The sequence below is a fragment of the Eubalaena glacialis genome, chromosome 13 (assembly GCF_028564815.1).
Source record: "Eubalaena glacialis isolate mEubGla1 chromosome 13, mEubGla1.1.hap2.+ XY, whole genome shotgun sequence".
NCBI classification, from domain to species: domain Eukaryota; kingdom Metazoa; phylum Chordata; class Mammalia; order Artiodactyla; family Balaenidae; genus Eubalaena; species Eubalaena glacialis.
In genome coordinates, this window is record NC_083728.1 from 28,738,422 (window position 1) to 28,761,282 (window position 22,861).

Below are 22,861 nucleotides of genomic sequence, written 5' to 3' on the forward strand. Positions count from 1 at the left end.
GTTTATATCTGCTGTGGTTCCCTGCAATATCACCACCTCCCTGCCAAAACCCACAGAGGCCAACACAACCCTCCACCCCTTCACAACCTTGGCCTCTCAGGCCCTTGCCTCTGTGCCTGCCCCTGGCCTCCCTAACCTGGCCTCCTTTTAGGTGCTTGAATGCGGCCTGCTGCCTCCTGCCTTAGGTGCTTGAATGCGGCCTGCTGCCTCCTGCCCCACCGCTTTTGCAAGTGCAGTTTCTGCTGCCCGGAAGGCCCCTTCCTTCTTGCTTTACCTCCTTCCCTCCAACCACCTTGAGATACCAGCTTGGGGAGCAGGGTCGTCCTCAGGGATGCCCACCCGCTGCCAACCCTAGGCAGAGTCCAGAGTCCCGCTCTCATTCTTCGGGGAAACTTCCTTGGTTGGACTGTAGAGACATCACGTGACGTGGGTCAACTGGACTTAAGTTCAGGGAGGGGGTGGGTGGGGGTGGGGTGGAAGGGGCATCCAGGGTCCATAGCAGATATTCTCTCAAAGTGGAAGCTTTTTAATGACAGTTATTGAACACTCACTGTTTGCAGGTGTGGGGCTAATTAACCCTCACAACAACCCTGAGAGGGAGGAGCTTTTATTGTCTCCATTGTACAGAGGAGGAGATGGAGGACAGCTGACTTGTGCCTGGTAACTAAAAGGTTGTCAAGGTCACAAAGACTTCCAAGGAGGAGGGCGAAAGCAAAACCATAGAGAGGGCTGTCAGATGGAGGTGCCTTTTCCAAACAGCAAGTCACCCGCCCTCCCACCTAGTGCTTGACAGAGTGTATTAGCATGGCTAGCACCGTACTCTACACGTTCTTCTGCATCTGCTTCCCGTGTGTGTAATTAATCTTGGAGCATGTTCCCACGTCAGTACAGAGAGATGGTCTTCTTGCTCATTACCTACTCCAATATCTTTTCTGGGAGAGAGCGACTGAAAACAACCCAAATGCCCTTGTAAGGGCAAATACAAATAAAAACATTTCTTTCTGGTGCCAAAAAGGGAAAGAGACATCCCCACTCCCTTTTCTTAAGAGCATTTACCTTAGAAAACATACATTCTTTCTCTGCTCCTTTTTGCATGTATGCGAGGCTTTTAAAAAAGCTGAATGAACCTCTTGCCAGTTTTACCACCCAGGAATGTTTTTCTCAAGGACAAGGGAACCCTCTGCAATGTAAATATCAGGAAGCCACACCCCTATCATCACCCAGTCTCTGGAGTGTAGGAGCTTAACTCAGGGTTTGGCTCCAAGTTGCAAAGCCACCTCCTTTCATAAAGATATGAGTTCTTCTTTCCTGTGGTTCAGGACAATTAGCTAACACAGAGAGCCACCCCAATCACTAGCTGAGTTCAGGATGACAAACGGTGTTATCTACTTCTCTTGAGGTTATCATTTGCGAACCTGATGTAATAGGTTGTGTCTGCTGGACTATACAGAAGGGTAGAGTTTCTTTCCGCCTGTGCAATCTCTTTAGCAGACTGTCTGTGATGTGCACCACAATCAGGTTGAACATATATTCAATAGTGAAACTATTTTCTTTCTTTTCTACTTTTGTGGAGAGGTTTTTGGGGTTGGTGGGAGATTTAGTGTTTAATTTTGTCTCCAACACCTTCAAATGTCTTTCTACAGAGGGCTGGTTGAACAAATCTGGCACCTCCACACAGTGGAATACTATGCAGTCACGACAAAGAAGAAGACGGCTCTCCGCATTTTCACTGTTGCTTGAAAGTGCAAAGTACACAGCAGTTTACTACTTTTTATGTAAAAAGGCTCTATATTTGGATTTGCTTACATTTGCATAATCTCTGGAAGAGTAAACAGGGAACAAATAAAAGTGCTCATGTATGTGTTAAGGGGAACTGGGCAGAGGGGGGAGTGGACAGGGATGGAATTTTTTTGCTGAACATCATTTTATATTTTCTGATTTTTGAAACATGTGACTATATTATCTATTCAAAATTAAAAAGCAAGGGTGGTGGCAAGCAAACAAAACAAACCTCTAAAGAAAAGAAGTCCCAGGACCAGACATTCTCTAAGCCCTTGATTCTGTTTATTTCTGAGCTCGGCCTTGACTTTAGAACCAACTAAAAGCTGATTATATTGAAACTTTTTTTTTAATGTTCATGCTGGACTTTTTCTTGGAAGGCTGACCTTAGTGTAAAAGCAGGGAATGTCTTTATTTAAAAAAAGAAAAACAAAAAGTAAAACCAAAAAACTATCAGGTAGCTAACATACTCTTCCCCACTCTCCTCCTCCCCCCAGTTCAGAGGACTGCCTCCCAGTTCAGTGTCGGCCGGTGAATGGGGTGGGGGGACTCACGTTCAGAGTCTTGCTGTGGCCCCTCCGCCCCAATCCTCTCTCTGCCTCTTAGGAGGTCACTTAATCTCCGAGGAGTGGGCCTTACTGGGTCAGCAGGAGTGACAGGAAGGGGTGCATGGGGTGCAATGTTCCTCCATACTGGGAATTGGGAAGCCAAGGTGCCTGAGATTCTACCGTTAGCCATCTGTCTTCTAGAAGCTTCTCTGAAACGATAGGGGGAAAAAGGATATGGAGAAGGGGTCATCTCTCAACGCCTCTGGCCACTTCTAGGCTTTGTAGATTGTCACTCCTGTTATTACTGTTGGGCGTCAGATCAGGATGTGCTGGGTGCTTCTGCATTTTATCCCTGTGCCAAACCTATGAAGTAGGTGCTATTTATTATAATCACCATTTTATGGATGAAGAAACAGAGGGATAGAGCAATCAAGTGACTTCCCCAAGGTCACATAGCTTATAATGGGCAGCTCAACCTCCCAGCTGTTCCGCTTCTAACATCCTCCAGCTGGGTGCTGCAGATCAGTTAAAAGCTCTGCCTCCCAGCTCCCTACCACTAACTCTGTGACCTTGGGCACATGCCTTGCCTCGAGGGGTCCCAGTTTCCGGGTATTAGTAATGGGGGCGGGGCCTTATGATGGACCACGCCACTTCAGTTGGCCTAGGTGGAGCACTGCAGGCTGCAGAAGTCAGCGGATGAGAAGAGCCTCAACACGTTGACCAGTGGGAACATGATAAGCGCTCCGAGGAGCGAGCCCAGCTGCACCGCCGCCCCGCACCACAAGAGGGCGCTGCGGCTACGGTCACGCAGGATCACGCCCAGCATCACCTTGACATAGCTCAGACAGCCAATGAACAGCACCCACGAAGCCACCTGCGGGGATTGGTTGGGAGAGACTCAGCAGTGAAGGTAACTTTGGGGCGAGCCCCAGGGGCGAAGGGCGCTTCTAGGGTGACCTAACAGGGCTAAGGGGACCCCATGGAATAACCTCTAAGTTCAAGGAGAGCCTTTTGGGGGTGACTCTGCTGGACTAATGGGGCCCCCTGAGTTGACCTCCCCAAGGACAAAGGAGAGCCCAATAGCTTTTCTGTCTCATGATCAAGTCAAGGGCAACTAAGAGAAGGCCACGCTGACATACACATAGTGGAAAGAGTGTGGCATTCAGGGGAGAAGCTGGACTGTCACCTTGGACCAGCCAGCTCACCTTCTTAAGCCTCTATTCCCAAATGAGAAGCATCCCTCCCCCTCCCCCCAACCTTGGGCTTCCTGAGTGAGTAACCACAAAGACTTTGGTCAATAGAAGGGGCTATACTCTCGACCTCCCAGGCCTTGGCTAGCTGGGGGGTGGGAGGCGGACAGCTCCACAGGCCAGATACTTACGATGAGGACTTCTCCACCCCAGTGGCCCTGCATGAGGGGGCAGGGGCTCATCATGGCCATGGCCATGTTGTAGGCCCCAAAGCCGGTCCCGAGCGCTGTAAGGACCCCCAGGAATGGCAGAGACCTAGGACAGAGCGGGGGAGGGGGGTGAATGGAGGAGGTGAGTAGCCTGACCTCTGCCCCTACTCCCCCACCCTGCCCCAGCCCCAGGGGGCCACATGGAGTGGTCAGCGTCTCCAGGCTTAGAGGTTAGACCCATGTGGAAACTTCCAGGCTACCCAGTTCAAGTGGGTCAGCGAGGTTCCTGGGGTCAAGGCTGGCCTAAGTCATCCTGAGCGTTAACAGCAGGGCCCAGCATCCCAGCAGGAAAAACAGAACAGACTCTAGTGCTACATGAGCCTGGTTCAAATCCCAGTTCCACCTGCAGGACTGGTCCCTAAGCCTCAGTTTCCTCACCTGCGCAATGAGTCTTGTGGGGCTGGGGAGCAGACTGTGCAGGGCCTGGCCCTGGCTGTGGGCCCACCTGGTACCATCTGCTGCCATTTCCTCCTGCGATATTCCCCAGCCCAGCCAGGAAGCCGCGCTGATGAGCGGGAGGCTTGGATCATGGCACTGGCACTGCAGGGTGCGCTGTGCGACCTTGGGTGACCCTTCTCCCTCCAGCCTCAGCTACCTTGTCTACAACGTGAGGTTTGCATGATCTGGGGGTCCTGGTGGCTGGCTTAGATGCACTACACTGGTGGCCTTCCACGTAGGCCCTCGGTCTGACCACTGAGGACACCATCCTTCATTTGAGGCCTTTTCCCTGGGGTCTCCCTGGCCACATTCCTCGGAACACTGACAGGTATGCACCCCTAGGTGAGAGTGGAGGGGCTGCCCTGCCTCTAAGGACTCGTTCTGCTCCAAGATTCTTGAATTCTGGGACTCTCAGACTCTGTATTTCTAACATTCTGGGCGTCTCAGCATCCACAGGTCTGTGGCCTCTGGTCCTGCTCCCTCAGAATTCTCCAGCTTCCCTCCAGTTTTTAAACCTCAAGGGAGAAAAATCAGCTTTCTGGCAAAGTGACATCTTCTGTCCAGCTCTCCTGTCTTCATTACTCCTCCTTCCCAGGCTGGGGGGGTGAGGGGTGGGCAGGGCTGAGAGGCTGTGTGGCCAGGCAGGGCAGAGGAGCACATGGGAGGCAGGGAGACCTAAAGTTTCATGACCCCAAGGTGGGTGTTTCTCCTGTGTGGATCCGAAGTCCCTACATCAGAACCACTTAGGTTGCTTATTAAAATTTGAAATTGGGACTTCCCTGATGGCACAGTGGTTAAGAATCTGCCTGCCAATGCAGGGGATACGGGTTCGAGCCCTGGTCCGGGAAGATCCCACATGCCGCGGAGCAACTAAGCACGTGCGCCACAACTAGTGAGCCTGTGCTCTAGAGCCCGTGAGCCACAACTGCTGAGCCCGTGTGCTGCAACTACTGATGCCCGCGCGCCTAGAGCCCGTGCTCCGCAACAAGAGAAGCCACTGCAATGAGAAGCCCGCGCACCGCAACGAAGAGCAGCCCCCGCTTCGCCGCAACTAGAGAAAGCCCGCGCACAGCAACGAAGACCCAACACAGCCATAAATAAATAAATATTTATATTAAAAAAAATTGAAATCTAGGCTGGCTCAATCTGCATTTTATCAATTTGCCCAGCCATTCTTCTAGAACTGCAGCTATAAGGGAGCTGACATGGGCCGGAGGCAGGAGGGCAGGGCTGAAATCCTGGGAATTAGACCACGGCAGACCCTTTCTCCAAGCCTCAGGGTTTCCATTTGTAAATGGGAACCTCAATTCCTGCTTGCTCCTCCACATGGGCCAATGGCGGTGACAGTGGACCTGACATGAGCCACTGCTCTAAAGGCTTTACGAAATTAGCTCATCTTATGCTCCCAGCAACCTAGGAAGAAGATCTATTATTATCCCCATTTTTTAGATTCCTGAGGCACAGAGAGGTGGAGTGACTTGTCCAGTATCACAAAGCTAGTAAGTGGCAGAGCCGGGATTTGAACCCAGGCAGTTGAGCCCCAGAAACCATATTCTTAACCACTACACATCCAGCCTGATAGGTGGGTGTGGGATTCTGGGTTCTGACATGAAGTGTGCCCCCAACCAGAGTTCTCCAGGGCCAGGTGGGGGTAGACCTGTTAGGCAGAAACATGGAGAGGAAGCAGGCGAGAGGGTTGGCCATGGAGCTGAGGGTGGCGGACAGGTGGTAGGCCACAGGCCCATAGGACAGGCAGGAGTAGGTCTGCACGGAGGGTAGCACGCCGTTGGTGAGCGCGTTCACAAAGGCCACCAGGATGTAGATGAAGGTCAGGTGGGCCAGGTGCCGGGGAGCTGTCTTCTCCTCCAGAGGCTCCTGGCCCTTGCCGCTGTCCTCTGGGCCTGGGGGACCCAGGTCCTTCCCTTCCTGCGGCCGGATGGAGTGGAGGGTGACCTGAGAGGTGAGGAGGTCTTCTATGGAAGCTTCCCAGCGCCTGGGTTGACGCTGGAGGAAAAAGAAAGCAATGAGGCAGCAGGCCATCATGAAGGAGAGCAGGAGGAAGAAGACCAAAGGCGAGAAGTTGGCGGGGAGGTAGTGGCTTTCCAGATGGACCACGGAGGGTGCCGTCCTAGCGAGCTCAGACACCAAAGTGCTGCTAGCTCCCTGGGAAAGACAAAACAAGGGTCAGTCGGATCCCTGGGTGATGTCAGGGTACAGGTAACAACACAATTAATGATGACAATACAGGCACACCTTGCTTTATTGTGCTTCACTTTGTTACACTTCGCAGATATTGCATTTTTTGTGTGTGTATACAAACTGAAGTTTTGTGGCAACCCTACATCGAGCAAGTCTACTGGTGCCATTTTCCCAACAGCATTTGTTCACTTTGTATCTCTGGGTCACATTTTGGTAATTCTCGAAATATTTCAAACCCTCCACTAACAAAAAGATTATGACCTGCTGAAGGCTCAGATGATGGTTAGCATTTTTTAGCAATAAAGTATTTTTTAATTAAGGTATGTACATTGTTGTTTTAGACATAATGCTATTGTACACTTAATAGACTACATATAGTGTAAACATAACTTTTATATGCACTGGGAAACCAAAAAAAGTTTGTGTGACTCTCTTTATTGCAATATTGCTTTATTGCAGTGATCTGGAACCAAACCCTCAATTATCTCCAAGGTCTGCCTGTATACAATAATATTAGGCATTATTATTAATAAGTAAGTGATGGATAATAAATGCTCACACTGACTGATTGCTCACTGGGCAGCAGCAGTGTGCATGTAGCAGCTCGTGTGCGCCTCCTGATGGCCCCGTGCAGTGGGGTCCATTATCCCTGGTTTTAGAGGGCACAGAGGTGTCAGGACGGTTTGTCTTACCTGAGGGTTCCGGGGAGTATGTGGCGAAGCCAGTGCACTTGGTTCTTTCTGACCCGGAAGCTACAGCTTTCCCCCCTTACTGCCCTCCAGGGCTGGTAACCACAAATATACATGTTCAGAGGAGGGGCTGGCTGGAGACGGGAAAGCATCCCCACCCAAAGGTGCCCTGTGGCTACTTTTTTCCAAGAGATATCATGCATCTAGATTTATGTGTGTGAAATTTCAAAAAATTTAAATGTTATCAACTAATTCAAACTCTCGAAAAAGAAAAATGCTTTCAGGCTATGGTGGCCCAGGCCACTGGTTTGCAACCACGGCTGTACTGCGGTGGTTTGGATAGTGTTAGATGTATATATTGTCCAATACCCAGTGAGGAAGTTTGATGTTGTAACAACATGAGGTATTGAAGCAATGTCTAAAGTCTATGGTTCTCAGCCCTGGCTGTACATTAGCGACACCTGGGGAATTTTTAATACATACAAGTTTACAATCCCTTATCTGCAATTCTGAAATCCAGAAAGCTCTAAAAGCCAGAATTTTTCTGTGACTCAGTTGACAGCAACACTTGAGCTGGATATGAGTCTGTTTACAGCCTTCATCTGCCTACTGGGCATGAATGCCCCGGGCTGTGGGCAGCGGGGGTCACTGTGCTGCACTGCTGAGTCACAGGCCCTGTCCCAGACTTGGGGTAAGTGTGTTCCAAAATCTGAAACTCCAGATTCTAAAACACATCTGACCCCAAGGATTTCAGAGATGGGGGTGAGGGGGGTGCCCCCTGGTATGTCTCAGCAGCTCCCCCAGGTGATCTAAAGTGCTGCCAGGTCAAGAACACTGGTCTACCCAACATCTGGGAAACACCAGCCCTCCGTATGATCTTGCTTATGACCAAGAACAGAGCTGCAACAGCTCTGGGTAATGCCAGGTACCTGTGGGCTGTCCATGTTCCTGGTGGTCTCAGGGATCGGGGTGGTGTCTGATGTCTCAGTGATGTTGACACAGGTGGTGAGACCCGAGCCCTGGGCAAGAGCCACCAGAGCAGGCAGGAGGCCGCTGAGTCCTTCACCCACAAAGAAGGTGGTGAGGTAGTGGGTGGGCAGCCTGCTCATGAAGGGCAGGAAGGTGACGGAGGAGGTGCAGTCCACCAGGGCCAGGAAGAAGGTGAGGACCAGGAAGGCGATGCTGTGGTGGCTGCCTAGCACCCAGGAGGTGACGTTCCAGAGGAAGGCGAAGAGGGTGCAGGCGATGGTGCCCACCCCCAGCACAGTGAAGATGATAGGCACCTCAGAAAGGCAGCCGGGTTGGAAGTGATGGAGTAGGGTGACCAGCAGGGGGCCGATGTTGGCCAGCTGGATGATTACTGTGAGGTAGGAGGGCAGGTACCAGCCCTCGGGCAGCTCCGTTACCAGCAGGGGCAGCTCTACCCAGAGCCCGTTGATGGCCACCCAGGAGCCCATCCCGAAGGTACAGACCAGCAGGTGTATCAGGAAGGCCATGGTGATGTCTGCCCTGGGCCGGAGGCTGCTGCCTCCACAGATCAGCCTGCAGTGTTTGATGGAGAAAAATACTAGGTGAGCAATGTCAGGTTCACCATCTAGCAAAAGACTGTGCTTCTGGGCCCTCCCCATGAACAAGGTGGCTTTTTATTAGCAGAACACATGGACAAATTCCTTTATAAGTAAGCTTCCAGTGGGGAAGGCTTTCCTAATCATGACTTGTAAATCCAGAGACTACAAAAGAAAAATTTGATACATTCAACTGCATAAATATTAGAACACACAAAAGCAAGCAAACAAACAAACAAAACAGCCTCTGCAAAAAATGCCAAAAAATACCAACAACAAGATCAAAAGACAGATGACATCCTGGGTGAAAATACTGCAATGTAAATCACAGACAGAAGATTTATCTTCCTAATGTATAAAGAGTTTTACAGATTAAGAACAAAAAGACCCAATAGAGAAGTAGACAAAGGATATGAACAGTTCAGAGGAAAAAGTACAAATAAGTCTTAGACATATGAAAAGATTACCTTCATTCACCATGGGAAATGTCAATTAACAATGACTCCAAGGTGCCATTTCGCACTGTGAGATTGTCCCAAAGCCAATGTTTACCTGCCCTGGACAAAATGATGTATGTACGAGGTTATTATTTCTTGCGGCCTTGTTGGTAATAGCAAAATATGGGAGACAACCTCCCTTTTACCCACAGAAGAGGGGCTAGTGGAAGGGATGGCTGCCTCTTGGAATAGCACACACCTGTTACAAGGAGAGGGATGCAGGAGAGCTCACTGGCTGATAGGATAACGACAGGCCTCGAGGCCGAGCTGATAAGTGAACAACATCAAGGTAGGTAGACAGGAGAAAAGGAGGAAGAATATGTTCTCTTTGCTTGTATTTGCACAAAGCAGCCTTTGAAGGACACACAGAAACCGCTGGGATGTTTGCAGCACCTCAGTATAGATCTTTTTATAAAATTTTGATTTGTGAACCATGTAAACATACTATCTGGGGACTTCCCTGGTGGTCCAGTGGTAAAGAATCCACCTTCCAACGCAGGGGATGTGGGTTCGATCCCTGGTTGGGGAACTAAGATCCCACATGCCGTGGGGCAACTAAGCTCACGCGCTGCAACTACTGAGCCCGCACACCTCAACTAGAGAGAGAAAACCCGCACGCCACAACTAGAGAGAAGCCCACATGCTGCAACGAAGAGGCTGCGCGCTGCAACAAAAAGATCCCGCATGCTGCAACGAAGAAGCCGCATCCCACGATGAAGACCCGATGCAGCCAAAACAAAAAAATAAAATAAATATTTAAAAAAGTCAGGATCATTGTCAAAACAACATTTAAAAAAACATACTATCTGTTACAAAAATAAGGTTATCTGATATAAAATTGCAGTCTGGAGTTTTTCTCCTCAAATTATAGAGCTCCCTCTCTGGACAGGCCCTGGGAGACCGCCTGACTGTAGCCCCCCTGGAACCATTCTGTGATCTGTTTACCACCTTCCCAGTTACCTGTGTCATACCACCTGTGCAGTTACCCTCAGTCTAAGGAAAAATATTGGAGAGGCTTTGTCAACTGAAAAAAAAAAATCAGCACCGCACAACATAAGGGCAGTGAGTTTCAGTTTTTATTCAGGGGTTTTACTGAGGACTATAGCCTCTGAGGAACTGCTCCGGAGAGGTAGGGGAGGAGCCAGGATATGTAGGAATTTCTTGGCTGGGAAATACATGTAGTCATGCATACATCTTGGTAAAAGATTACTGCTAATCACACACACATAAACACACACAAACCCAGATAGCTCAAGTTAATGATTTTAGTGTTTTTCTATGTAAGGGAAGATGCAAGATTTCTGGGTCATTGAAATTCTTCCTTAGATATGCATCTTAACTGTCTAGGGGCTGTATATCCAAAACAGAATGCTTCATGCTGTTTTTCCATCCTGAATTCCCCCCAGGGAGCCCTGTCAGTGGTCAACTTCTGTGGGTTGCAACTAGATCCTTGTAGAGCTGGAATGTCAGACAACATTCTTTGTTTACAGCTTTGAGTGAGACTCTGGAGCCAGCTGCCTGGACTTGAACACAGCTCTGCCTCTTAACTAACTGGATGATTTGGACAACTGAGTTTGCCTCTCTGCCTCATTTCCCCCCTCTGTAAATAGAGGGCAGTGATAGTATCAACCTCATGGTTTGTAATGAGATGCAATGTGCTAATGAGTATGTGTTCTCTCAGTGCCTGCCGCACAGAAAACGCTCACTAAGGGTTAGCTGTTATTGCTATGTATGGTGCAATGCCAGGTTTGGTGACAGTTATTTTTTTTCTAATTTGCATGAAAATTAACATATGACTATTAAAATTAATAAAGGAAAAAAGTTCCCCATGAGGTACCACCTGAAATACTGGTGGCACATGCACCATTTTGGAAAGAGATGTTGATTGGGCCATTACCTCCTTTTACCGATGGGAAAAGGGGTAGGGTCTGCAGGGGTGTAGGGGCTCTCCTGAGGCTGGTGATGGGATTTGGAGCGGGTCCCCTGCAGCACTTGGCTCCGCCTACCTCTCCTCAAGACGCTAATCTCGGTTCTGCTCAATTCACATGGTCAGCCTTTAACTCCTTGTCTCTCTTCTAGAACCCGCAGGGGCAGCCCTGTGGCTACGCCCCACCCAGGAAGCTCCTCTCCAGGTTCCCACATACAGAACTGACTCTCCAGTTCCAGACTCCTTTCCTCCTTCCTCCTTGGAGGGAGCCCAATCCTCGGGCTGCCACCTCTTCCTCTCTGGGAGGCAGAATGCAGAATGCAGCCCCACCTGCTTTCAGTCCCACGTCACCACCTCCTGTCTGGGAGCCTTAGGTGAGTCACTAAGCTCCGTTTCCTCACCTGCGAAGCTGGCCCACTAACAGCTCAGGCCAGGCCTGGTTGTGGGCATGCCCAGAGGACCCATGGAGAGAGGGCAATATTCTGCCTTTGCCTGTGCAGTGCTCCTTGCCTGGGGCACCATCCCTCTCCCGTCCATATCCCAGATTTCTGCAGGACCCCACACCCCAGGAAACCTCCTCTGGCTGCCCAGCCCTGGGACCCGGGACCCGCCATTTAGGGTTTTCCTGGTGTGGGTGTATGCTGGTACATTTCCCGGGGAGACTGAAGCCCCTGGAGGGCAGGGGCTGCTTTGGAATCTGGCATTTTGACCGCAGAAGAGCCTTTACAGATGACCTAGCTCCGGATTTGTAAACTGGTAACTCACTGGCCGCAGGCGAGCAGCAGATGTATTATTTTGATGTGTGGCATGTTGTAAATAATTAGTTACTGAAATCCACAAGTCAGGAAGGAGGCGGCATACAAAACTCAGGATTTCTGGCTTCTCGGGAATATTCTGGAAGACCACACCAGGACAACGTGCCCAACATGGCAACAATCACCCTTGGCCCTCTGTAACTTAGGGCACCTGCCTGGGCCCCTCCAGGCCCGGTAGACACTGCAACCCCTGATCAAGCCTAGCCCTTATTTCTGAGAGCAAGATGTGGCTTGCCCAGGCTCCCCAACTAGTTGGGGGCAAAGTGGGGGCTGGGATCCAACCTTGGGCCTCTCAGTCCTGGACTCCGGGCACTGACTCCAGCCACCTGGAGGCAGACGCCTGGGCTCAAACTGCAGCTTCAACCCTGCGCAAACAACTTAACCTCTGCTATCTGATTCCTCTTGTGCAAAATGGGAGGGTCCCAGTACCAACATCAGAATTGTTAGGACCATGAACTTGCAAAATGCTAGCATGATGCCTGACACATAGTAAGTGCTCAATAAACGTGAACGATCATGATTACGATTTCAGCAAACATGTCAGTTGCATTTAAGAACACACAATTTTCCTGAACACACGTCTAGATACCACAACACACATAATTCCTGATGGCAAAATTTTGTCATCACTTCCCCCTAAACAATCAACCAGGGATTATCAGGCACCTACTTTGTGCCCAGTGCTGTGAGGGATGCAAGCAGAAAAGCCACAGGGGCTATGCCCAGAGAAAAGTGTAAGGAAGAGGTGTGTGGGCTGCAGGACCCAGATGCATCATGGGCCAAAGCAGGCAGAGTTGCAGGTAGAGGGGAGGGTGCAGTGGCTGGGACTGGATGGAAAGGCAGGGTTTCCCACCTGCTGGGAAAACAAGTAAAGTAGTCTTGTTCAGGCTTCAGAGGCAGAAGTAGGCCTCTGACTGACTTGTGACCCTGCCTGGACTGCACTGCGTGCCTGCTTACACACTTCACAATTGTTACTAACTAGTCAAGCAGCACTTACCATAAGAAAGGGAGTGGGTCTTGGAATTTCTTGAGCCCTGGGGACCTGGTCAGTCCCCTGCGGTCTGGAAAATCTTGTGACTCACATGGTGAAATCAACAGCATTGTTACAATTGAACCAGAGCTGCATTTTTGCGCGCAAACAGATGATATCAGTTTGCGGCCTGGAATTATAAACGGAAGCCCCCAGAACTACAATTTGAAGTCTCACCCGTGGGGTGGACGCACTGCCCGGGACCCTTCCCAACTGGGACTTCAGATTGCTGTTACTCGGGACTTCCCAGCTGCTGTTTGAATCTGGATGAAAGTGTCGGCCCAATCTGGTGATGTATACTTGGTTATATCTCTCTAATACTTTTATTCATCCCCTTCTAATGACTGTATATTGAAATTATGTTAAATAATCTTCTATTAAAGAAATTAATTAAATCTGTTCAGTTGTGTGGGACGAGTGGTTATTTTGCCAGCGAATCCAACGAACCTTGAAACTGAAAGCAGGCTTCCGGCAATACACCACCCTGCCTTGGCCAAGGCAGGTAACTCAATGGCTGCAAAACAGGGGCTGTCTGGCCCTGGAGGATCAGTGGAGTGGAAGAGGGAGAGGACCTTTTTCAAAAGCCAGCAATTCATTGCAGCTTCTCGGCTGCCCAAAGTACTGTCCAAGTAGACCCAGAAATAGGCGCTGCCTGCCCACTCCCACCTGAGACCAGGATCTGGTATAAAGCAGGCAGAATCCCACTGAAAAAAAGCTGACCCACATCAGTTAAGGTAGAGTTCTGCCTAGGATTGGTGAAACAATACAGAAGGAAAGAAAAGGTAGAGCATTGTATGATATTCCAAGGCTGAGGCTACTAGCTGCTTCCCACTGGCCACTCTTCCTTCTTCCTTAGTTATTACTGAGACCAGATTTTTGGTTGGGCAAATGGCCACTGAGCTAAAGGACTACATTTCCCAGCTTCCCTTGTAGCTGGACATGACCATCCAATCAAGACCAGGCCAATGAAGTTGGAAGCGACTTGGCAAGTCTCCTTAAAGGGAGTGTGTCCTTCTGTTCTTCCTTATCCTGCTGTCTAGAATTCAGATGTGATAGCCAGAACGCCAGCAGCCATTTTGCACAATGGGAGATGACATGGGGTCTAGATGGAGACTAGACCCCCTCAGGACTTTGTGGCCCAGAACTGCCACACCAGCCCTGTTCTGTCTACCGTTGGACCATTTTGCTTGTTTAATGCTGTTAAGGTATAAATAAGTTTCTATCTTGCTTAAGCCACTCTTATTTTGTAAATAGCAAAGCACTGGCTAAGTGTACGGAGATATATGTTCAAGGATGTATATTGACCGGTGATAGTGAAATGGAGCAGGACCCTACGGTCCTTGCCCCCCAGGTCCTCAGCCTGCCTTTTGTCTGTGGAAAAACTTTAGCCAAAGAATAAGTTTAATTAGAGAAGTGAGAAAATGCAGAAACAAAGGAAAACAGTCCAACAAAACTAAATAATAATAGTTTAGTCATTAAGCATAGTCAAGGACCTTTAGTTCCTTCTCAAAGGGCTATAGATAATATTCTGAGCCATATTCTATGAGCAGTCTTATAGATAGTGAAACCCCCACCAGGTGGAGAAGTTAACTGCATGATGATCAGGACGTAGCCCTGACATAAGCTGCCACAATTCCGAGAACTGGCCTCAAGAAATGGAAACAAACCAACCCTGGAACTAAAGATTAATTGTACTTAATCAGGATGACACTGGTCAGACCACTGATGATCAATTTCAAGATGACTGTCAGAGCTGACTATGCTGTTTCTGCATGTAGCCCCCTCCCTCTGTCTGTAAATGCTCTTTTCCCCTGATTGTTGGGGCAGCGGCGGAGGGGGGGTACGTCGGCCTTTGGACAGGCATCTGCCTGCCACCCCCACCACCCCGGTTGCTGGCATCCAAAATAAAGCAAACTTTCCTTTCCACCAACCTTGCCTCTTTATTGGCTTTTGAGCTGCGAGCAGCTGGACCCCACTTCTGGTTACAATAGTAGCCAAAAACTAATGAGTACATTTATCTCATTTACTATCAAAGCCCCGACTCAGAAACTCAGGTCCTGCCACAACTAGGATCTGATCAAAAACCAAAATCAGACAAAATTAGTTGTTGAGACACACCTTAAAGAGATACCAAAAGGAAAAGGTTAGGAGTAAATGTGGGGGCAAAGGTCTTCCAGAAGAATGCAGAGTGGTGGGGGAGAGGGAGGGAGAGGTAGCTCTCAATATGGAATTTGATGGCAAAAGTCAAAAGTAGGAACTGAGACCCAGAGTCATTTCATATTGATAAAGACAAATTCATAATCGAGTCAAAACAGTAATGAATATCTATATTCTGAATAACATTCTCCAGAAGCCTCAGAAATGCTGGGAGAAAAGGACAGAAGCACAGTAAATGGTGGGGTTTTGACTCATTGTTCCAGGACTTGAGAGCAGAAGAAGGTAAAAAGTAAACAAGAATATAGAAGAGGCAATAAATGATATGCCAATAAATATGATATGCAATAAATGATATGATAGGCATATGCCTATGTCTATTAAGGAATAAGTAAATAATTAAAGGGAGGAAGCGAATTTGCAGAAGATGGTTACCTTTTATCACTTGAACAGCTATTCAACTATGAGGTCAGCAAGGTGGCCAGTTACACATTTACAAATATGTAGTTTTCCTGAATAGAACCAGTTAGAAAATAAGACTTCTATTGGGTAGTCATTTAGGAAAAACAAATAAAGCTGGACCTCTTTCTTATCTCTTACTCAGCCCCCACCCCCACCAAAAAAAAATATCAATTTTAGCTGGATCAAATGTTTAAATATTTTTTAAATTAAAAAAAAAATCATAAAAATACCCCAAAGAACATATAGGCAGAGGGAACAGCTTGTGCAAAGGTCCTGGGGCAGGAATGAGCCTAGGCCAGTGTGGCTGGAACAGTGGGCTTAATGGGGAGAAGAGGGCAGACAGGGGAGGTAAGGAACCTGAATTTCATTTATGTGCAATGGGTCCCATGCACTGAGAGCCTAAATCCCCACGGCCCACAGAGCTTTCTCTGGGTCCTTAGGAAGGTGCCACCACAGCTGCGAGGGAACTGATTTGGCTCTGCAAGTCTCTGTTTCTTCATCTGGAAAAAAGTCACAGTGGTGTATGGTCCAGCATGACCCATCTCCTTTATGGTTCCCCTGCCTTGGCTTACTGCCATGTGCTCCTGGACCCCGGTGACACAGCCATCAATGACAGTGGATGGGGGATGTCCTAGGCAGAGGGACTTGCCTGTGCAGAGGCCTCGTTTCTTCAGAGATCTAAGGAGTGGCTCAGAGTGTGTTGGGGATATTGTTTAAAAGTGCACATCTCTGTTATCTGTTTTTTCTACAGTGACCTTGCAGTTCTTGTTCATTCATTTATCCAGTATTTATTGGATACTTGGTGTGTGCTGGACACAATCTCTGCTCTCAGGAAAGTGTGGGAAGAAACAATCACTAAGCAAAGTAGGAACACAGAGCAAGTCAGCTAGTGATAGGGCTGTGGAGGGAAGAAGCTGGCCGGGGGAGCAGGCAATCGGGAAGGGTGGCTGCAATCATAAATGGGGTTGTCAGAGGGAACTTGAAGGAAGCCTGGGAGTGAGCCATGTCAGGGGAAAGAGTGGTGGTGGGGGAGGGCGCAGCAATTGCAAAGGCCCTGGGGCGGGGCCTCACCTGTCTTGTCCCAGCCAGAAACAGGTATTGGTGTTGGAAGAACAGCCAGGAGGCCAGCGTGGCTACAGCAATTCCCGTGGGGAGGAATGGGCAGGTCATGTAGGGCCCTGTAGGCAAGAGTCTGGGGGTTTTCTCTGAGCTAAAATCTCCATTGCCGGACAGAGGTGGGACCAGCTCTAATTTCATTTTTAACAGAATCATGCTGGCTGTTGTGAGGAGAATAATGGGGGGCCAGGGTGGAAGCAGGAGTGAAACCTGTTAACCCATTAGGAAGCTGGTGCAGTTCTCCAGGCAGAAAAGATAAAAACAATAACAGTAACAACAACTACAACAATGGCTGCTATTTCTTGCTGCTTGTCTTGCAGGCCTGGCGCTAAGCACTTCACACACACTATCCATCAAATCCTCTCAACAATCCTGGAACAAGCATTATAATTGTCTCCATTTATGAGGTGAGGAAACTGAGGCTCAGAGAGGGAAAGTCATTTGCCCGAGGTCACACAGCTGGTCATCTGGGAGCTGAGGTTTGAGCCCAGGCATATCTGAGTGTGGACCCAGCCCTCTTAACCAGCCTGAGCAGGGCCCCGTGGGTGAGGGGGTTAGGAAGCTGCTGCAGGGGCCAAGCTGAGCAGGACCCCTCTCCACTCACCTCCAGCCTCCCCAGCACTTGGGCTGGGAAAGGGAGAAATGGGGTTCAGGCCCTGGAGAACCTGGGAGAGACTCCAAGACATATCTGTTTCCCGGGCCCCTTCAGTGACTGTGGGAGACCAGAAACCTAAGGCTTTGAGTGAGACACTTGAGATGCTCCCACAACAGATAGGCAAACACACAGGGAAGCCAGAAGGACAGTCTCAGGCAAAGGTGTCTCTTTCCTTCACATTCTTGCATGGAGAGCTGAGTCCCAGGCCCAAAGGAGTGAAGGGAGTAGGGGGTGAGGGGCCAGCACACCCTCAGTGTGTGGGCTGGGCCATCTCCTCCCTCACCAGGCAGGAAGGGCCTTGTCCAGCCTTGCCCATCAGAGCCCGAGCCTCCAGCCCTGCACTCTGTCCTGCTCTCTGCTTTCTCCCTTTACAGCATCACTGGGCATCAGCTTGGGGACGGCAGTTTATGTGTCTATCTGTCGAGTGCTGCTCTCTCCCACATGAGCCCGGCCCTGTCCTCTCTCCCAGTGTCCAGATGGCCACCTGGTTTGCTAAGGGCTGGGCCACCTGATCGAGCCTGCCTCAACCATGTGGGTTAAGTCGGCCACGGCAGCCCGGGCAGTGCCAGGTGATGGCATGGGCACTGGCCACACACTGCTCCCAGACAAGGGTCTGAGTCAATGTTGTCCCAGGTTCCAGACTCCTAGTAAGACTAGAGGGGTGGGGATGTGGTCCAGGCAGGAGCAAGATGGCTTTGAGTGGACAGAACAGGGAGACAGAGAGGGGCAAAAACAAAAAACCTAGAAGAAGAGATGGGGAGATATAGACAGAGACTGAGACACAGAGGGACACAAAGAACCAAAAGCTAGAAGCAGAAATGGGCAGGAAGACAGAGGCACAGAGGCAGGGCAAAAGGAGGGGCTGAGATGAACAGGAGGTAGAAGCAGAGGGGAGAGTCTGTGTGTGCTGAAGGCCCGGTCCAGGTAAGCCACCACCCTCGTGGCTCACATCCACGTGTATCAAGAGGGCTTCACCTCTCCTCGCCATAAGCTTGGCGTTACACTGGGCCTCATCCCATCTCAATGTTCCCATCTCACAGATGTGGGGAAACCAGGCCCAGAGAGGGAGCAGTGCTTGCCCGCACCTTGTCCAACCCCTGGTCAACCAGGCCTGTGCTCGCTTGGCTGTGCATCCTCAAGCCAGCTGCTCACCTTCTCTGGGTCTTTGTGTCTCCAAAGGGTCTGAGGATGCCCAGGCTTTTAGGGCTTGGCTGCCAGGAAGGAAGCAAGGAGATAACGGGAGCCCAGCCAGCCAGTGGGGACTGAGTTCCCTTTCTCCCCCTTGCCTCCCCCAGGGCCTGGAAGGGCTTCAGGCCTCCCAAGGGGCTGACCTTGGCTGGGTTCCTCTCCCCTCAGTGCCCATCCCAACCCTCGGTCTCCGTGCCAGGCTGGTGAGATTCCGGCCCCCACCTGGTAGGAACAGCTGTCCCATTGGCGTGGAGATGCAGCCGGGTAGAGGTCGACGGGGGGGGCGCAGTCTTTTGGCCCGGGGAGGAAGGGTCTGGAGTCCACCCAGCTGGCTCAGGGTGCCCCAACTCCAGCCGGACCTGCGGGCCAGCGGAGGAGGAGGCCCTTCTTCCCCGCTATCCCTCGGCCTCCAACCCAGCAGCTGAAATTTCCTTTCCCCACGGCCAGGGGAAAGGCCATGGGCCACCTGCTGTCCCCAAACTAGACTGGCCCCTGGTACTTGCAGCTGTGCACTTACAGGCCTGAGTCGCCCAGCTCGGCTGACTTACCTGCTGGTCCTGTTCCCAAGTGGCTCTGCATGGGAGGGGCCAGAGGCAGCCGGTTAGTATTAACCTGTCCCCGCCCCAAGGAGGGGGAAAGGCGGGGGCAGGGTGGGCGGGGCTCACCGAGAGCCTAACTGTGTGTCTGAATCAGCCCAAACAGCCCAATCCAGAGGATCCTGATGATTCAACTTAACAATAAAGGGCTCATTACCCAGCGCTTTAACCCCCAGAAGACAAAAGGGCTGCCCAGGCATTGGCTCCGGCCCCACCTTCGGGCCACCGTAATTCCCTTCGTGCAGGAATGGCGCCCCCTGGAGCAGAAACTCTTGGTTCAAATAGTGGTGCTTAAATAAGTCACTTGGAAAGTGGGGATAATAACTCCCTCCTTGTAGAGCAGAAGTCAAAACAGCCAGTGTGTGCTGAGCGGACCTGTGCCAGGCCCTGAGCTTGACGTGCATTAATACGTTTAATCTACCACAGGCTTTTTTTTTAAATTTATTTTTTATTATTTATTTGTTTTTGGCTGCGTTGGGTCTTCGTTGCTGCACGTGGGCTTTCTATAGTTGCGGTGCGCGGGCTTCTCATTGTGGTGACTTCTCTTGTGCAGCACAGGCTCTAGGCGCGCGGGCTTCAGTAGTTGTGGCACGTGGGCTCAGTAGTTGTGGCTCGCGAGCTCTAGAGCACAGGCTCAGCAGTTGTGGCCCGTGGGCTTAGTTGCTCCGCGGCATGTGGGATCTTCCCGGACCAGGGCTCGAACCTGTGTCCCCTGCATTGGCAGGAGGATTCTTAACCACTGCGCCACCAGGGAAGCCCTACCACAGGCTTTTGGGGAGATACAGCTACTATCCCCATTTTACGAATGAGGAACCGGAGGCCCAGAGAAGTCAAGAGTCTGGCAGAGGTAGTCTCTGATATCCACTGACAAATACTACTCTGCCAAATAGTAATAGTTCATATCCAATTAAATCTGTCAATAATCCTAGGCAGGTGCTACTTTTATTCCCTACTTTGTAGATGGGGAAACCGAGGCTCAAAAGGTTAAGTGACTCCCTCAAGGTGCTATAGCCGGTAAGTGCGGGTCAGGATTCGAACCCAGACTCAAACTTGTGCACACACGGTGTGAAATGAATCTCACAGGGCCTGGCTCACTGTGTGTTGAGGTCTACGAATAATTCTGGCTTGCTTTTTGTCTTATTCTCTGAGACAGTCATTTACTTGATAAGCAATCACTCCCCTGGCAAATGCTTGGGGTGAGAGGTAAGCAGACCCCAGGGGAGGAGACCGGGCCCCTCTCTCAGCTGGCAGGGGCTCAGGAAGTGATGAACCCAACACTTTGGGTCGTAGGGACACAAGAATTTGCTCGTCCTCTACCAGGATGCAGCCGTGAGGCTGCTGCCCCCTCAAATCTCTCCTTCCCAGTGATGCCCCCTCCCGACTCTCAGGAAGTTCTGTCTTAGGTGTGACCCACATCCATCTCACGGGTGCTCCTTATGTCATTTTTATTTTTAACTTAAAAATATATCTTTGGGGAATTCCCTGGCGGTCCAGTGGTTAGGGCTCCGAGCTTCCACTGCAGGGGGTGCGTGTTCGATCCCTGGTTGGGGAACTAAGATCCCGCATGCCAGTGGCGCGGCAAAAAAAAAAAAAAAAAAATCTATATATATCTCTCTATATATGTCTTTATTGTCAAACTTCAAAGACTCCCCCGTTGCTCACCAAACGAAGAGAAATGCCCAAGCCTCTCATTTACATCCTTTCTCAGCTGGGACCAATAAATCTTGACAACTTTATCACTTCCTCTTTCTTATATGTAGCCTTTGCTACTTACAACCAGAACTGCTCACAATTCTCTAAGTGTTTACAGTACTTTTAAGCCACCAAAATTTCCGTACTGATCCTTCTATTAGAATATCCGTTCTGCCCCATCTTTTTCTGCCACAATCCTACATATGTTTCAAAGCCAAACTCAAATACCACCTCCTCCAAAGAAACGTTTCTTGACATCTGTGTCTATTATAACCAGTATACCCTGGGAATTTAATGTTTGTTGCATATGTGAATGAATGAACCCCAGCCAAAATGTTCCCCCCTTCCTTGTCATCTCCAGATATTTTTATAGTCTTTGTTGTTTAATTAATAGACATTAATTAATTAATTAAAAGTTGTTAGCAGTTTTAGGTTTATGGGAAAACATTCTTTATACAGTGGGGCAATACAGTGGGGCACATCATCCACGTCATTCTGAAGCTTGATTTTTCGGCTTAATATCTTAGAGATCTTTCTATATTCCCAGCATTGAGACCTTCATTCATTGGCTTCATTCATTCAACAAACTTTTAAGTGTCAGTTGTATGTCAGGCACTGTGAGAGAAGCTTAGGATATAAAACTGAACAAAATAGACAAAGCTGTTGTCCTTGGAGAGCTGATATTCTTTCTGGTGGAGCAAGATGGACAGTAAATGGTAAAGAATAAGGAAATTATTCAGTACGTTAGAGGATATGCTCTGTAGAAAAAAGAGAGAGCAGGGTGAGGGTGAGGTGGAGTGGGGAAGGACCTAGCGGGGGCAGGTTGCAGAGTGCAGGGAGCCTGTAGAGCCACTTTGAGGGAGTCCCAGGCCGGGAACGGCAGGACCTAGCAGTGTTCCATCACCTAAAAGAACAGGGATGAATTTAGCCTGCCCCTATTGCTGGGTGCCTGTCATTTGCCATCAAGAACAACGCTGCAACAAATACCGTGGCAATCTGTCTTTTTGCCCAGGTGTGAAATACCTGTAGAATCAATCCCTGGCCGTGAACTACAACATACTTGAGAGGGATCACCCAGTTGCTCTCCAAGGACGCTGCACCAGGACCACGAGTCCTCCACAAAGCGCTGCCCCGGGTGCTCTCAAACAGGTACACTCTTCTGGCCGGTCAGGAGGTCGCTCACATTCCACCAGGAGAGTTTCCAGGGCAGACATCAGCTGATTCGTGGCGGGTCCCCCAAGGCAGGCACCGGAGGTTCACTTGCAGTTGCGGAGGTGTGCAGCGCTTTCTGAATGGGTTGATGGGCAATTGGATTAGGGGCTGAAGGCGCCACTGCCGTTACTCAGAGAAGCCACCAGGGGGTGCAGGAAGCCCCAAACTCCGGGGAGATGGACCTTGCAAAGGGCATCTGGACGCTTAGAACCTTCTCACTGGGGTTGTGTGGGGCCTAAGTGCCAAGGTGAGAAAAAGGTGGAAGGTGGTAGGAAGGAGGAAAGAGAGCAGGGGAAAAGAAGACGCGGGAGAAGAGGATTAGGGAAAGGGGCTTCCAAGGGTGCCTCCAGACCAGTTTCAGGACTTGTTTGCTCCCTGATCAGGGCTCGCAGCATGGTGCAGACCCCACCAAAGGGAATACAATCTCATATCCATGAATTGAACTCAAGAGTCCAGAACAGACTGGAGAAAAAATTCACAAGATAAATATATACAGTATGATGATTCCATTTGTGTAAAAAAATTATATTCTCCACAAATAAAAGCTACATATTCTTTAGGGCTGCGTGTGTGTTTACCACATATACGTCTATAGGAAAAAATCTGGAAAGATGAATTTCAAATTGACAACAGTGGTTACCTTTGGGACTGTGTGTGTGGAGGGGGTCAGGGAGTAGGAAGTGGAATGGGAAGTGATTGAAGAGGACTTTAGACTTAAATGAAATATTTTACTTTTCTAGGAGTCTATAACCCTGTTAGTTGTGTAACCTAAAATTAAAAATTGCTGAAATAAAGAAAAAAATGAAGAAAAAGAAATAAAAGAAACATCAAATGCCATCC

The 22,861-nt window shown here is 49.6% G+C and overlaps 1 protein-coding gene across 6 annotated transcripts; it reads right to left on the bottom strand.

Annotated features, from left to right (window-relative positions):
- Nucleotides 1-1,768: 1,768 nt before the first annotated feature.
- On the bottom strand, nt 1,769-19,094 carry SLC52A3 (solute carrier family 52 member 3). 6 transcript variants are annotated; one of them, XM_061209092.1, is made up of 6 exons: nt 9,145-9,234; nt 8,042-8,654; nt 5,882-6,387; nt 3,709-3,832; nt 3,157-3,201; nt 1,769-2,536 (listed from the first exon to the last, which is right to left on the bottom strand). In XM_061209092.1, the coding sequence occupies exons 2-6, from the start codon at nt 8,606-8,608 to the stop codon at nt 2,525-2,527; spliced, it is 1,254 nt and encodes a 417-aa protein (XP_061065075.1). In that variant the 5' UTR covers nt 8,609-8,654; nt 9,145-9,234; the 3' UTR covers nt 1,769-2,524. The 6 variants fall into 6 exon arrangements, with proteins under 6 accessions (XP_061065075.1, XP_061065074.1, XP_061065078.1 ...); XM_061209091.1 differs by lacking the exon at nt 9,145-9,234 and adding an exon at nt 19,070-19,094 and having other exon boundaries at nt 1,769-3,201; XM_061209095.1 differs by lacking the exon at nt 9,145-9,234 and adding an exon at nt 18,486-18,509 and having other exon boundaries at nt 1,769-3,201.
- Nucleotides 19,095-22,861: the final 3,767 nt, after the last annotated feature.

What these genes read in the sequence shown, in the direction of transcription:
- SLC52A3 (XM_061209091.1), bottom strand. Translation starts at nt 8,608, where the DNA reads ATGGCCTTCCTGATACACCTGCTGGTCTGTACCTTCGGGATGGGCTCC. An exon ending in GGAACATGGACAGCCCACAG is followed by an intron (nt 6,388 to 8,041) that starts GTACCTGGCATT and finishes TGTCTTTCCCAG; the next exon opens with GGAGCTAGCAGCACTTTGGT. An exon ending in GGGGTGGAGAAGTCCTCATC is followed by an intron (nt 3,202 to 3,708) that starts GTAAGTATCTGG and finishes CAATCCCCGCAG; the next exon opens with GTGGCTTCGTGGGTGCTGTT.